The sequence below is a fragment of the Lemur catta genome, chromosome 5, assembly GCF_020740605.2.
Source record: "Lemur catta isolate mLemCat1 chromosome 5, mLemCat1.pri, whole genome shotgun sequence".
NCBI lineage: Eukaryota > Metazoa > Chordata > Mammalia > Primates > Lemuridae > Lemur > Lemur catta.
The window spans coordinates 22,993,484-23,010,190 of record NC_059132.1 but is presented as its reverse complement, the minus strand read 5'-3'; the positions used below and the strand labels follow the sequence as shown (position 1 = coordinate 23,010,190).

At 51.9% G+C, this 16,707-nt stretch overlaps 1 protein-coding gene across 1 annotated transcript in view; it reads right to left on the bottom strand.

The window, feature by feature from the left end:
* Positions 1-7,483: 7,483 nt before the first annotated feature.
* Positions 7,484-16,707, bottom strand: part of CCNJL (cyclin J like) — a 50,122-nt gene continuing 40,898 nt past the window's right edge. Inside the window, exons 4-6 of the mRNA XM_045551249.1 lie at positions 13,044-13,346; positions 11,437-11,596; positions 7,484-9,632 (exon numbers count right to left, since the gene is read on the bottom strand). Of these exons, the coding sequence (XP_045407205.1) occupies positions 9,212-9,632; positions 11,437-11,596; positions 13,044-13,346 (884 nt within the window). The 3' untranslated portion in view covers positions 7,484-9,211. The remainder of the gene's footprint in view (positions 9,633-11,436; positions 11,597-13,043; positions 13,347-16,707) is intronic.

The window sequence follows — 16,707 nt, the reverse complement described above, 5'->3', positions numbered from 1 at the left end:
GATTGTCTTCAACGGACAAGTTTCACATATAGGGAAATAAAGTCATTAAGAAATAACGTTTGCCCAGCACCTTGCACAGGGTCTGACTCACAGCAGGTGCTCAATAAGTGCTGCTTGACCTGAGGTCCTACTAGCCCTGTGCAATCTACAGCCTTTCACTTTGGAGGACCAGCCTCGACCCGGACAGATGTCACCGCCCAGCTCACTGGCAGCCTGTTCCCTGCCTCCTTTCACATTCTATTCCAGAACCTTGTTCGTCTTTCCAAGAACAGTACACAGCCTCTCCCCACTCACCAGCCCAGCAGGCACCCCATGAATCCCATCGTTTTGCCAAGACTTATTGCTAATTAAGTGAACTAGGTAAGCATTAAATTAAACTAGCAGTGTTGCTGTTTCTTCTCCAGACTGAATAATTACTCATAATGAGCTTGGATAATAAGTCTCTAAATAACAGAGTTAACCATAATTAGGCTGAAAATTGAGGGAGAGAGAGAAGGAGAAGGAAGGAGAGAGAGAGAGGGAGAGAGAGGGAGGGAAGAGAGGGAGGGAGAGAGAGAAAAAGAGAGTTTTTCACTCATGTGATTGATTCAAGGACAAATTCAAAGTGCTGGCAGGGGAGAAATTCTTAAGCCTGTGTTGTTATAGACTCACAGACTCATGGAATATGGAATGGCAGGACCTCAGATCTCAACTAGCTTAAACTCTGTATTTCACAGATATGGAAACTGTGGCTCAGAGAGGAGAAGAACTTCGTCCAAGGTCACACAGCAGAGAGGGAGTGAGTCTCTGAGAGTAGTGTGGGGTTGGGTTTCACTCACTGGTGGGAGCCACAGTTTCTTTTCTTTTTCTTTTCTTTTTCTTTTTTTTTTTTGAGACAGAGTCTCACTCTGTTGCCCGGGCTAGAGTGCCATGGTGTCAGCCTAGCTCACAGCAACCTCAAACTCCTGGGCTCAAGCGATCCTCCTGCCTCAGCCTTCCAAGTAGCTGGGACTACAGGCATGCACCACCATGCCCGGCTAATTTTTTCTATATATTTTTAGTTGTCCAGATAACTTCTTTCTATTTTTTCAGTAGAGACGGGGTCTTGCTCTTGCTCAGGCTGGTCTCGAACTCTTGAGCTCAAACAATCGCCCACCTCGGCCTCCCAGAGTGCTAGGATTACAGGCATGAGCCACTGCACCCAGCCGAGGCTACAGTTTCTGAGTCTAGTTTCTGAGGCAAATGGAGGAAGGTGAGCTGGAGTAAAGCATCCCCCTAGTTGGTATCTGGGCAGGGAGCCTTCTCAGCCAGAAGAGACAGTGGTTGAGAGTCACATTGCCAGGGTCTGAATCCCTCTTCTTTCACCCAGTAGCTGTGCCACCTTAGGGGAAGTTCATCCATTTCTCTGATCCCAGTTTCCTCACCTGTAAGTGGGGATAGCAGCTGTACCTACCATATGGAGTTGCTACCAACTCACTCGGTACTAGCTGCTACCACCACCACCATCACTTCTGTTATCACCACCGTCATTCTCAAGTCAGCATGATTAAAGGACTAGGAGTGCCTCTGCCACCAACTTGTGAGTCACGTGGGCAAGCCACTGGACCTCTCAGAGCCTCCTCTTGTCCTTGTGTAGAATGAGTTAATAAGACCTCCCTTACTTGGTCACAGGGGAGTTGCAAAGATAAAGGGTAAAAATCCACACTAATGGCGTCCAAAAAGTTAGACTGGCTTCATCATTTCTGTTCAAGATGCTGTAGTGACTCCCCACTCCACAGTCCTCAGTTCAGGTGTCCTTTGCAACCCTGGCTCTTGATGACCTTCACCTTGACTCTTGGTTGTCATCTCTCCCACTCTGCCAGTTTAACTGCATCCCTCTTGCCAAGCTCAATCCGGTGAAACATGGAGCTGCCCAAAATATCTTTAAAGGTCTCCACCAGGTGGCGCTCCACCACCTGCCTGCTGGCCCATGGACACCAGGTGTGGGTACTGTATGTGGGCGGGTGGGGGGAGCAGTGATAATCCTGAATGACTGGGGCTTAGTTTGGCTGCGTGTCACCTCAGATGACATGGCTTGGGAGTCCACATGGGCTCCTCAGTCAGACTTATCTAAATGTGAAACCCAGTCCCGCTACTCACCCATGGTTAGACCCTGACCCTCCCTGAACTTCAGTATCCTCGTCTGGACAATGGCAGCAATACTACTAGCTCATGGTGGCATTGTGAGGACAAAAGAGGAGTCGGGGGAACGAGAGAGCATGAGGAAAGTGCCAAAGACAGGGCCTGGACATAGCAAGCATTCACAAGAGAGCTATCAAGGGCTCTGCTCGACAGTTCTACTGGTAAGAACGGGCAAACTTAGAGTCAGGCTTCTAGAGCAGGGAAAAGTGTCCAAGTCTGGCTGTACACGAGCCTCTCCTGGGGGCTCTCCCATCCCAGACCTTCCAAACCCATCTCTTAGGTACAAAGACCAGGGACTGCCACTGGACATGATCACCTGCAAGGCATGAACTTGGAGACCAGTCCAGTCCCAGCCCTCCCATTTTAGGGATGAAAACACTGAGATCTAGAAAGGGGAAATGACCTGCCCAAGTGAGTCCACACAGCTAAGGAGCAGCAGGAGGCCTGACTTCCTGTGTGTCCTGCCTGTGTGTCTCCAGGAAGTGCAGGGGCCTCCAAATAGCTGCGTGGCCCAGCGCAAGCCTGACCTTTTGAGTCCTTCCTTTAAAGCTAGAGCTGGGTCAGAGGAGGTGAAGCTCAGAGGCTCACCTGAGCCCCCAAAGAAGAGAGGGGCCCACTATTGACAATATTCCTTGTGGAACTCACTGCTGAATAATGACACCATATATTCTATGCTTCCTTACTACACACCTGTAGTGTAGACCAGACTGATAGCCTTCCCGCCTTACAAAAGAGGGGACAGGTTCAGAGTGGAGAGATGGCTGTTCTCAAGGTCACCCAGGTAAGAGCAGATGAGCTCAGACTCTCCACCCCTCAGGCTCGGTGTTATTGTACACACTAGAAGCTGCAAACCTACATTTTATTGGCTCTCTATTGTGTTAAAATGTTTTCAATTTAATTTAGAAAATTCCTAAAATTAGATTTCACAGAAAGTGCAGATTTCCAGTTTCTCTGGAAACCTAACCGCTTGGCAACACAAACCTTACATCCCTGAAAGGTAAGAATGAGCTGGAGCTAAGTAGACACTATATCCTCTAGGGGGACACTGGCTTTACAGCTCAACACAGTCCCCACCACCTCACGCTGTCACCGTCACCCAGCTAGATTCACGTACTTATGCCACCTGCCTGGTCCTGGCAGGCATTTGGACTTGAGACACCTGCCAAATGCTATGCTGCTTTTCTGCTGAAATGTAATTCACAGGAGTCTTCTCTGAGAAACAGGCCCTGGCTAATGAGGGCTGGTAAGACTCTTTCTCAGGCGCTTGGTGCCAGGGATTGCCCCAGGAGCACGAGGACGCTGGTTCCTGGGAAGGAGGAGGGCAGCTCTCCAGGCTGTTGGACCAGCTGGAAGGTGCCTAGAGCTGGCCTGAGCCTCCCAGGGCATGATCTGGGGAGGCCCCAACCCCCATCCCAGGTCTTCACCTCCACAGATGGGCTCGGGGGAGCCCCTTCCAGATCAGAGCGTGTGGGGGGCAGACAGATGGAGCTGCAAATCACATCGGCCGGTGGCAGATGTGCAGGGAGCGATCTTTCTGCATTTACTGGTCAGCATGCTCTGAGAGAAGCTGGGTCGCACTGCCAACCAGCGGTGGGAACGCCAGGCAGCTCCTTCTTTCGTGAACCTATGTCCATCATTCTGTCCTGGCGGGGTCTTCCTTACCTGGTGAGAGGGATGGCTAGGCAGGAGCGGCCACGGAGCCTTTCACTCATTCATTCCAAAGCCCTGAGTCGGGCGGCACAAGACAGTGGCAGATGCAGACTGCTTGGCTTTGAACTGTGGCTCCTTCCTTAGGCAAATCACCTCTCCATGCCTTTGTTTTCTGATCTGTAAAATACACCTAATAATAGCTCCTACTTTGTAGCATTATTAGGACGATTATAAGAAATTATACGAGCAAGTGCTTGATACGCAGTAAGAGCTAAATAAATGCCGGCAGCCGTAACTATTGCCACCAGGCCCGGGAGCTATCTATATTCTATTGGTGGTTTAGGGCACAGCCGTAGAACCAAGTAAACAAATTAATAAGATCATTTCAGATGGTTTTAATACCATGAAGAAAATAAACGGGGGGTAATGAGGGTGACTAGGGTTATCACAGAGGCCCCTTTGGAGGTGGCATGTGAGCTGAGACCCAAAGCAGGTTTCTCAACCTCAGCGTGACTGGCATCTGGGGTGGATAATTCTTTGTCATGCGTGGGGCGGGGGTGCTGTCCTGTGCAATGTAGGATGTTTAGCAGCACCTCGGTTATGACAACCAAGTATGTGTCCAGACATTGCCAAATGTCCCCTGAAGGGCAAAACTGACCCCAGTTGGTAATCCCTTACATTAAGGGTGAGGAAACAGTCGCACAGGATGAAGGGGGACGAGCATTCCCAGTGGGAGGACACAGCTTTGGAGAGGTGGGCTTCGGACCCGGAGGCCATGAGGAACTGACACTTCGCCCCTACCCCTAATCCAGGCCTTTGCAATGCTAGTTTGGAAAGCAGCAGGTTCCCCTTGGAAAAGGAGTCTGTGTGTCCCAACCCTTCACACAGCTTGGTCAAAGAAATACTAAGTGTAGAACACAGTTGTGGTTTAGAACTCAGATGGTTTAGAAATTCAGATAGGAAAGCTGTTTCTTTACTCTCTCCTTTGAGCTCGGGAACCAGATCCTGTACATTTAATTTTTTGTTGGATCTTCAAAAAAATTGTGCACCTGACTCACCAGGAAGCTGGCTAAAAACGTAGATTCTGGGGCCCCACCCTTCTTAGAGAAGGCGCCAGGTCTTTGCAGCTTGCTCAGGTTTGCAAACCTCTGGATTCAACCAGATGTCAGCCCTGGGAGGACTTTAAGGCCATCTCTGTGCTTTTTAAAACTTTCCTAGCCACCTCCCAGCATGGGAACTAACAAAATCTGACATGGAGAGCCATGGGTGGAAGAAATGTAAGTGGATACCTCTGGCTGAAGGCAGGAGGCCAGGGCCTGTGTGGCGTAGACCCCTCCAAGGACTCAAAACCATCCATCAACTTGACTATCTCCATGGTAACGGATGGAGAAACTGAAGTCTAGAGGGGAGATTTTTTTTTTTTTTTTAAAGACAGAGTCTCACTCTGTCACCCCGGGTAAAGCGCAGTGGTGTCATCACAGCTCACTGCAGCCTCAACCTCCTGGGCTCAAGCCATCCTCCTGCCTCAGGCTCCTGAATGGCTGGGACTACAGGTGTGCGCCACGATGCCTGGCTAATTTTTCTATTTTTAGTAGAGACAGGGTCTCTCTTTTGCTCAGGCTTGTCTCGAACTCCTGAGCTCAAACAATCCGCCCACCTCGGCCTCCCAGAGTGTTAGGATTACAGGCGTGAGCCACCGCGCCTGGCCTAGAGAGGGGATTTGCCCAAAGGGAAGTGGGAGCTCTTGGTAAACCCAGGACTTGCCTTGTCTCTGAACCTCCAAAACCCAGAGCCTCCTGCCTCGCCTGGCCTTGCACAGGGTAGATGGCGAGTGCTGCCGCAGGCCCTGCCTGCTAACAGACATGCTTTCCAGACACTCTCCTGGTTCTGGGCTGCAGCCTCATGCCCTGAGCACATCTCCACATTCCTCCCCACCCTAACCGAAGGCACCTGTGTTTAGCAAATACCTCAGCCCCACACTGACGCCAGCGCTCTGGGGTGGTTCTCCTGCTAGAAGCTGGGTGGGCAGAGGGCAGGACAGAGGTCTTGAGTGAGACCCCCTCCACAGAGGAGTAGGAATCTGACATTTTTCATAATAGCTGATGCTATATCTCATCAGTTCTACCATACTCTTTCACTTGTTTTTTTTTTTTGGAGACAGTCTCACTATGTCACCCCAGGTAGAATGCAGTGGTGTCATCATAGCTCACTGCAACCTCTAACACCTGGGCTCAAGTGAGCCTCCAGCCTCAGCCTCCTGAGTAGCTGGGACTATAGGCGCATGCCACTGTGCTGGCTAATTTTTCTATTTTTTGTAGAGATGGGGTCTCGGTCTTGCTCAGGCTGGTCTTGAACTCCTGACCTCAAGCAATCCTCCCGCCTGGGCCTCCCCAATTGCTGGGATTACAGGTGTGAGCCACTGCGCCCAGCCTTATTTAAACTTCTCATTGGTACATAAGATAATGACACACCTTCCACAAAGTAGATCGTATGTTTATAGAAATATATTGATTATCCCTTTTTGGAGGTACTGGCCTTGATGTTATTTAATTCTCATGAAATCCCTATGAGGCAAGTGCTGTTATTACCCCATTTTAACAGGCGAGTAGACTGAGGCTCAGAGAGGTTGGGTCAACTGCCTCTCCGCAGCTCAGAAGTGGTTGCAATAGTTCATTTTATGCATCAACTTGGCTAGGCTATGGTGACCATTATTTGGTCAAACAGTAGTCTAGATATATTTTTAATATTAAAAATGTATTTTAATTTTATTTTTAAAAATTAATTAATCATTTATTTTTAGAGATAGGGACTCACTCTGTCACTCAGGTTGGGAGTAGAGTGGTACAATCATAGCTCTCTGCAGCCTCACACTCCTGGCTCAAGGGATTCTCCCACCTCAGCCTCCCAAAGTAGCTAGGACTACAGGTGCACACCACTTCACCAGGCTAGTTAAAAAAAATTTTTTTTTCAGAGATGGGATCTCACTATGTTGCCCAGGCTTCCCTCAAACTCCTGGCCTCAAGCAATCCTCTTGCCTTGGTGTCCCAAAGTGCTGGGATTACAGGTGTGAGCCACTGTGCCCAGCCTACATGTATTTTTTAGATATGATTAACATTTATAATCAGGTGACTTTAAGAAAAGCAGATTACCCTCCCTAATGTGAGTGGGCCCCATCCAATCAGTTAAAAGCCTTAATAGCAAAGATTGAGGTTTCCTGGAGAAACAATTTTGTCTCAAGACTGTAACACAGAAATCATGCCTGAGCTCCCAGCCAGCTGGCCTGCCATACAGATCTTGGACTCAACTGCAGCATCAACTCTTACCTGAATTTCCAGCCTGCTGGCCTGCCCTACCAATTTTGGACTTGCCAGGCCTCATCATCACATAAGCCAATTCCTTAAAATAAATCTCTCTCTCTATACATCCTGTTGGTTTGTTTCTCTGGAGAACTGTGAGACAGTGGTGGAGCTGGGATGTCAAGCCTTATACACTCCTCTGCCCAGCCTCTGTGTCCCCAGGGAGCCCCAGCTCCAAGGGAGCCAGTCTTGAGGCTGCCAACCCCCTGTACCCCACTGCCCCTGTCATCATGAGACACCCACCGGGGCTGATTTGGAAGAGAGAAGGAGGGGCTGGCCTGAGCAGGGAGGCCCAGGAAGACAGCACAGAAACCAAGAGCAGGTGACATGTTTATTGCAGGATGCCTTCTTATGGGGGCCATGTTGGCTGTGAGGCTCTACTGGGGGGCCCCTCACGACCCCCCAGCCCCAGAACAGACAGATACAATAACCTGGAATCCAAACTGGTTGCACATAAATAGGAGGAGGTTGGCAAAGGAAAAAGAAAAAACAACAAACGAATGAGCAGTTTCCTATGCTAATGTGACAGGGTGGCAACGCCTTATCCACGCCCAGTCTCTTCTCTTGTTCTGTTTCCACATCGACACTTTTCATCTGCTCTGAAAAAAGCTTTACCACTTTCGGATCCGACTCAGCAGCACGCTACTGCCTTCCCGGCAGTCCCCCGCCACAGTCTTCTAGACTGGCAAAAAATCCAAGAAAACCAAGATAGGTTCTTCTTTTAAAAAACAAATAAACATTGTTCCCATGGTCCTTTGCACCTCCCAGTTCTGGTGGGTGAACGATATGTCCCCTGACCCCAAACCAACCAAAAGAAAGAACATGCTGAGCACAAGCCATGAGTCAGAATAAAAACATATTGCACATGGTTACAAGAGTCTTCCTGAGATCCCTCTTGCTGCAGACCCCTAAATACTGTCTTTCGATCCAACCAATCGCTTGCCTATCAGTGGCGGTGTCGTATATCCATGCACATCGCCACGTTCCAAATCCAGGTGGCATTAAGCAAATATTCCACATCATTATCCCTCACTCTTAGCCACACTCAGAGCTGAGGCTGGGTGTAACCTCACACGCTGCACGCACGTGGCGGAGGGAGGTGAGGATTGTTTCAAACCTTTGTCTTCTTTTCCACAAGCTTTTCCCCCTTGGGTAGTTCTCAAAGTTCTACAGGTGAACACAGCTTCCAAGATGTGGAATCTTCTGGAACCAAGAGCTGGGAAAGTGGTTCTCCCCAACCATATGCTTTTGAAAAGGGAATTCCGTGGTTACCCGCAGGTCCATCACAAGCTGGGTTAAAACTTAACAGCCCTCACGTGGGACAGGCAGTGTTGCAATTAACGTTTGTTTTTTCTCTTAAGGAATTTTCAAGTATCACAAAAATCCCTGATACGGTATGTAAACAAGACATCTTACGGAACAGAAAGCTAGATCACTTCGGGAAGCAGCAGCACGTGAAATACCTAAAAGGCCGAGAAAAGGTTTTAGGTTCGACAACAAAGGCTGCCCCGCTGTGCCCCGCAAGGCCCACACTCAGGCATAAACACGCACGCGGGCCTCTCTGTAGGAGCCAGGGAAAGAAAAGCACCCAATACCCATCTTCCGGGGGTCCTGAGAACACATCAGCCTACCCCTCCTTCTTCAGGGCTGTAGCTGCCATGGGCAAAGAGTAGCCAAGTCTAACGCTAAAAACCAGACACGCATGTGGACTGTGGTCTGCGTCCAGTTCCCAGTCTCCTGGCCTCTTACTGAGTCCTTCTTGATTCACTGGGCCCCTGGTAGAGGGGACGGCCACCGAGCCATCCCTCTGTACCCCAGCCACACGTGGAAGACGCCTTTCGGAGGAATGCTCTCGGGTGAGGTATGTCATTGAATGTTTCACTCTGGGTCAGTTTTATTTAGAAGGAGTATGAACCCTCCATGTTCATGGCCAATGAGGCTCTTTGGGGATGGTCTCCCAGAGCCTCACTCGGCTGAGCTCTCCTCGTCAATGTCCTCTTCCTCTGCCCGGGTCTCCAAGGCTTCCCGTCTGGTCCAGAGGTGGCCTATCTGTCAAAACAGCCTGTGGGGAACAGGTGGCTCCCGCTGAAGTAGCTGCTTCCGTAGGTGGTGGCCAGGCAGTGCCTGGGCTCGGCTGCAATGGCCATCTGCATGCTCAGGGACACAGGGACAGGCACGGGACACACGTCCAGGGGTTGGAGGGTGGGGTATGGGGTGTGGAGAGATGAGCCTGTGCCCCCCGAGAACAGGCTCCCTGCACGGTGGGCCGGCAGCGAGTCCCGATAGGCCAAGCACAGGTCCTGCACGGGGGTCTGGAACTGTGCTAGGGTGGCCGCCGGCTGGCCGAGGGCAGGGTAGGCGGGTGGCTGGAAGAGCACTTGGGTGGGGGCGGGGGGCGTGCCAGGCACCATCGCCAAGGCCTGGCTCTTGACTGCGACGGCATCCTTGAGGACGTTGTCATACGCTCTGAAAGGAAAAGGCCTGAATGAGACCTGGAGGTCAAAGGCCACCAAACACTTGCACGCGCCTCTACCTGCCTCGTGATGCCCTGTGAGCACCGGGCCTTGCCCAGGCTGCCCGCGCTGCCCGCAGCATAGCCTCAGCTGTCCTCCAACCAGACTCAGGCGCGGAAGTCCTCTTCTGACCCCTCCAGCCTAGACTAGCTGTCCCCGCAGCCCCTGCGCTGCCCTATCTCAGCAGTCTACACCTCCGAGGGTCACTTCCGGTCACTGCCTGGCTGCCAGGGAGGGTGCCATCTGCTTTTGCTCACCACCGAACTCCCTGCACCTGGCACAGCAGGTGTTCTGGTGCCCGAAGGAGCGAGGTCTCTGCCTTCCAGGCACCCCCGGGCCAGCTCCATCCCCAGCCGGGCCACCCCTTAGCTGTCAGATACTAAGCAGGTTGCCCCCTGGGGTCTAAGTTTCTCTATCTGAAAAGGGGGATCAAACAGGGTTTTTTGCCATCTCAAAAAAACACTTCCCATAAAGCTTTTTTGGAAAACAAAACAATTAGAGGCTTGTGAGAGAAAGGAGCAAATGGAGATGGCAACAGATCTGAGAAGGGATCTCCCAGAGCAGCACTCACCCATCAGTGAGGAGGTGAGGCCAAGCTGGGGGCAGCCAAACATCCAAAGGAACCCACTGGCACTCAGACCAGCTTCGGGGACCTTCTCAAAAGCACCAATCTTTTTGTTTTTTTGAGACAGAGTCTTGCTCTGTTGCCCGGGCTAGAGTGCCGTGGTGTCAGCCTATCTCACAGCAACCTCCAACTCCTAGGCTCAAGCGGTCCTTCTGCCTCAGCCTCCCGAGTAGCTGGGACTACAGCCATGTGCCACCATGCCTGGCTAATTTTTTTTTCTATATATATTTTTAGCTGTCCAGATCATTTCTTTCTATTTTCAGTAGAGATGGGGTCTCACTCTTGCTCAGGCTGGTCTGCAACTCCTGACCTTGGGCGATCCACTCGCCTCGGCCTCCCAGAGTGCTAGGATTACAGGTGTGAGCCACCTCGCCCGGCCAAAAGCACCACTCTTAAAACAGGGCCACCTGTTAACGGAGCAGGACTGACATTTCCGAGCAATGAGACAAAGGCAGCCAAAGGCTGCCCACCTTGGGGAGCTGAGAGGAGGCTTTTGCTTGGCCCTCACGGCCCCCTGTTCGGTCAGGCCAGCACCCAGGACATGCTGCCACCTGTGGGTGGAAGAGGGACTGGACTGGGCATAGATATATAAGAGAGGCTCTGTCCTGTCCGCCCTCCTCCCTGCAGTCACAATATCAGCTTCCCGCTGTTGGATGCATGATGCCTTTAAGCATCTTCTCTGACACACCGAACACTTCCTCCCCAAATCCCAGGGATGCTTGCAAGCAGGCTGTGGCTCTTATCTGAAGTTACCCTGGCTTAGCTGGCTAAGAGGTCAACTTTGTGGCCATGTTTGAGAAAAGTAGCTTGCAATGAGAGTCCCTCAATGTGATTTTCCATCAGATTACACTGGGACTCAGATCAAAGAGCCCAGACATTTAAAGGAGACATACACAGTCCTCTCCTCCCTTGCTCCCCGACCTTAAAGATGCAAACCCAAAGCTACCCAAATGGAAAGGGGGGACTCCCCACTTCTATCAGGAGTCACCACGGCCAGCTTTGCATGAGACACTTTAGCTGGAGAAACCACCACAAGCTCCTGACTTAGGAAATCACCTGTCACCTGAGGCAGGCCTGAAGAGCAAATGGAACCCAATCTTTCAGAAACACTGAATTCAGGAGAGGAACTTACACTAGTAGGATTTCGATACATGTGCTGAGATGTTCCAGGGAGTAGTTTGAGATCCTCTGCAGGTCTCTGGTCCAGTAGGGAGAAAGCTGTAGGCAGATCCTGGAGGCCCCGACGCAGGCTGCAGCCACCACAGAAGGCTGGAATTTGTAGAATATATGATCTAAGAGAGAATGACACCGGGAGTCAGCAGCCAAAAGCCCCTCCTTGGAGTCCCATGTCCACCCTGAGCACCGGTGGACAAAAGAATTGGTTCAAAGGCTGTTAACTACTGCCCGACACATAGGATGACAAATGAGAAACCGTGAAATTCCACCTTGGCTCTCAGTCTGAGACTTCTGACATCAGCCTAGAGTGGTGACTTTCAAAATACCGTCCACAGCTCCCAGAGGGCTACAAGGGGTTTGTTGATGTTCTACACTACAAACAAAACTGCAAAACATTTGTCTTTTCTTTGGCTGTTAGGGGTGAATGACACACCATTTCAAAGGCTTCCGTTCTGGTGTATGACTAAAGGCTACTTATTCATGATAACAATGCCTGGCCCACAGTAGCACACGATGAAAAGCTGTTGAATGAATGGCTGTAAGAGCTTGATGTTCATAACTGAAATTGGCACTTTACTTGGGTTGACTGAGGGACGTTAGTGTCCTACTAAGACATCTGGCCATGTGGCAAAGTAGGTACTATGTATGTGCAAAGGCCAACAGTTGAAATGCCTGCAGTTTTCATGAATGCCAGTTGGTTTTCAGCGCATTATTATGTTGTCGTAAGTTGTTCATGATTTTCAATTACTTTGACTTCTGCCTTTTAAAATATCAGGCAGGCTGGTATTAGGGTTACACGAACAGTCATGGAGTCAGATCCTCCCCAGGTTCAAATCCTAGCAATGACCTTGGGCAAGTTATTTACCTCTCAAGCATCCATCTCCCCCATTTGTAAAATGGGAATACTAAAAATGATTTTTGCATGGGGTCATTGTGAGGGGCAGATGAGATAACGTATGCAAAGGGCTCAAGCAAGCTGCCCGGTGCCCGGCACGTGCACGGCTAATGCTTGGTATCACAGCCACTGACGCTGACGCTCCTGACTGTTGTACTTGTGGTAGGTTACAAGGGGTCATAGCAGCAGTATTTCTGACACAGTATTTTACCTAACACCTAAATTTTAAGACACTGGGAAGAGCGAGTTTCGAGTCAGAGTCCCCAAATAGGATAACTTTTATTGCTAAAACAGATGGAAACACAATTCCCTCCCCTCATCCTATCTGTAGGATGACAGGTCTTCGGGAATGACCTACCTGCGAATCTGTACTATTGAAATCATTTGCAGTGTTCAGTTGACCACAAGAAAAATGCCCAGGTGGTCTGTACGTCTGCAGGGTACCAGCTCCCTGCATGGAAGCTGCTCTTGCTCTTTTACATGTCACGGTAACACACTGGGTTTACCCTCACCCCTTTTTCGCTCATCCCTTGCAAAGTAAGATTGGTCTGGGTGCACAGGCCCAGTCAACAAGAGGGCCCCTCCACCCCGCCCCCCAGGACAGACGTGCCCCTCAGAGCCACCTGACCCCAGCTGCTATGCGTGGGGAAGGGGTGAGAGGTCGTCACCTTGCAGGGTGACCTCCAGGAAGTAGTGGGCGTACTCCTTGAGGCATTCTTTGGTCTTGCGGGGGCAGGTGGTGGGCCAGGCGTGGCAGTGGCGGTCCTTCTGGCTGACGGAGGCCAAGAGGTAGTAGTCCAGGAAGTGGGCGGGTGTGGGCAGGCAGAGGTTCCAGCTGAAAGCCTCCAGCAGCAGCAGCTCTGTGCTCAGCAGCTCCTTCTTGGTGAGGGTGACGTTCTGGCTGCTCAGGATCCTCGTGCTGTTTATCTGCTCCAACTTGGGCACGCGGTCTTCCCTATCCTCGAACTTGCCTGTGCGGGGGAAGGGGAAGCAGAGGTGGGTAGAAGACACTTACCTGCACCCAGGGAGCTGCAGGCCCACCTTACGGTGCCTGGACAGTGCCGGCAGAGAGGACAGACGGCAGAAGGGCTGGGCTGCGAGGGGTAAGAGCACACATATTCTGCATCTGTCAAACCTGGGCTTGAATCCCCAAGCCATCACTGCCAGCTGTGTGACCACGGCCAGGTGTCTCAACCTCTCTGTGGCTCAGCTTCCTCATCTGTAAAGTGCAACCTATACTTCACGAGGCTTTTGTTAGATTCAAGGGGAAAACGCACACCCAATGCTCAGACCGGCATCTGGAACGCAGAAGGCAGGCGACAGCAGTCAGCAAGGGCACTCAGGGCCTGGGGAATAAGGTGCTCCCTGTGCCCCTCCGTCTGGCCCTCACCAACCCAACCTCAGCTTTGACCTTGCAAATCTGACCCTGTCCCTCCAGATGTGGAAAAGCCCCTCAACGGCTCTCCCCCGTCCTTGGTATTGAGTTCAAACTCTGAAAAATGGGGTCTTAGTTTGGGTTCCTCTGGAACAGTATGCTTGGGAGGTGAGCCCGGGAAAGATCAGTAGGTGGGGGGGAAACAGGAAAGGGAAGACAGCCCAAAAAGGCACATTAGCAAGTTACCACTGGGGACAACTGGAGCTTAATCCTACCGAGGAATTCTGAGAAACAGTATAAAAGACAGCCTTTGGGTTATCCCAGGCCAGGGGCAAGGAACAGAGAGGTTTACACGTCACCGCCAGCAGTCATCAGTTGTGGATTGCTCTCAGGGGACCAAGGGGCTCTCATGCACTGAGGGTCAAGGGCTGGGCTGGGGCACACGACGGCCCCACTGTGCGAGGCCCTGCGGCCTGGCTGTGGACTCCATCACTGGCAGGTCTTGCCTAGAAGCCCTCATGTGTGCAGCCCCTGCCTGGAATACCAGTCCCTGCCTCTTGGAAGCTTTCCCCGACTCCAGTCCCTGAGTACCGTTCAGCTCCCACAGCAGTTGGTGAGCCCCTCGACGGCCTGGCCTTGTTCTGGCCACCTGTGATCCCAAGCCCAGCTCCACGCTGTAAGGACCTGCTGCCGAGGCGAGTGACAGAAGAGGCAGCGGGTGGCCTGGCTGACCTCAAATCACGCATCAGTGCCGATGCAGGGATCAACAAACAAAGCATGCACACACCTGCTCACAACTGCAGGCGCCTCTGACCCAGTTCCCGCCAGCCTCGCACGCTGCTCAGGGGAGATAAGGAAGTAACCAGTGCGGGCTGCTCCACAGTGGATACAGCGCGCTCCTGAGAGAGGCCTCAGAAGACACCATGGTGAGATGAAACCCCGCATCTGGGTGGGCCAGGGTCTCAGCAGGCCTGGGAACAGCCCACTCGGTGGGTAAGACGGCAAGACGTGAGCTCTGATCTTTCATGGCGAGGAGCTGAGCGCGTGCACATGTACGTACAGCACGGTGAAGAGCAGAGATGCTGCCAGCCCCGTCCGACACAGCCCACAGCAACGCCGTGCTCCATCCCCTCCCAGAGCCCAGTCCCTCCACCTCTGAACTACACACCTTCTCCTGTCTTGCACACACAGGCAACTCAGGCAGGCCAACGCAAGGTCAAAGCCGCCCAAAGGGGAAGAGCCTCTTGTATGGCTGGGAATCCCAGGAGTGAGGCCTGGCTGGCCGGGCCCTGCTGGCCTCTGCAGCCCCACACCCAACACCCTCTCCGAGCACACCGTCCAGCCACGCGGAACTCTGCTCCCCCCACCCCATGTGTGCCCTGCAGAGCCCAGTCCAGAGACCCCCAGACATCCTCGAGGCACTTCTCACATTCAGATTACTTGCTTAATACCAAGTATTAACGGCCAGCACCTGACTCTAAGCCCCGTGAGGGCAGGAACCGGGGCCAACCCATTCGCTGCCGTGCCACCTGTTCCCAGGACAGTGCCTGGCACACGGTGAGTGCCCAGTGGATATTCACTGAATGAATGAATGGTTCTCTCTGGACAGAGGAATCTTGGGCCCTTTGAAATTTTGTCTGATGATCTATGATGATCTTATATTCCCTGCTTTTTTCTCCAGTGATCATGAATTCTTTGTACAATTTAAAAAGGAAGAAAAAGGCCGGCCGCAGTGGCTCACGCCTGTAATCCTAGCACTCTGGGAGGCCGAGGTGGGCGGATCGTTTGAGCTCAGGAGTTCGAGACCAGCCTGAGTAAGAGCATAGACCCCCCGTCTCTACTAAAAAATAGAAAGAAATTATCTGGACAACTAAAAACATGTAGAAAAAATTAGCTGGGCATGGTGGCTCATGCCTGTAGTCCCAGCTACTCGGGAAGCTGAGGCAGGAGGGTTGCTTAAGCCCAGGAGTTTGAGGTTGCTGTGAGCTAGGCTGACACCATGGCACTCTAGCCCGGGCAACAGAGTGAGACTCTGTCTCAAAAAAAAAAAAAAAATAAATAAATAAAATAAATAAATAAAAAGGAAGAAAAGTTTATTTGATCTTTGCAGAGCTGCCCAGGTTTCCCTGAACATCGTGCTGAACTGAGCCAACCTTGGTCACACGCACTCAATAGGTCTCTTTTCCTCCACAGAGCGGAAGGTGGCGAGGGGACAGTGCCCCGTACAGGGAGTGGCACTAAGTCCCTCGCACAGCACTGCTGGCGGCCTGCAGTCTGCTATAGCCGCAGATGCGCTCAATCAGATTAGTTTCCTCCTCCCCTCCCGGCTTTTCAAGCCTTTCAGAGCTCCGCTACCAGGCCCCAGAGGATTAGCCTCCAATGGCAGGCGCCAGGGATTACTGGGGAATCTGACTTCACCTGCTCCCTCTGCCTCCTGGGGGACCCGCCACACTGCAGGCCGGAGCCAGGCAGAGCTGGGTCTGAATCCTCAAGAGTTTGCTCTGGACCTAACAGCATGAAACTCCACAGGCTGTTTGTTTCGGTTCCAGGAATATGCCCACGTGAAGGTGAAACGGTCCCGCAGAATGGAAGGAGCTTCCCAAGTGCCCACCACACGCTGGATCCTCCCAGGAACCTTCCAGGCAGGTTCCTGTACAATCTCCAGAGGCTCAGAGAAAAAGCTGATGGGAGAACTCAGCTTCTACACCCAGAAGCGGACTTCAGAGCCCCTGCTCTTGACTGCTGGCCAGGCCAACCCCGGCTCAGCGACTCCTCCCCAGCACAATACATTTCGCAGCCAGAAAAGAGTTTATGAGTTTCCTGGTGGTGCACGTGCCTGGCAGACATTTCCTCCCCTTCCCCCAGGACTGTCAGCGGGGCAGCCCCTTGTCCCCAGCGCTGCCCCCACCAAGCACCATTACTCAGCTGCTTCCTCCTTATCGACAAACTGCAGACAA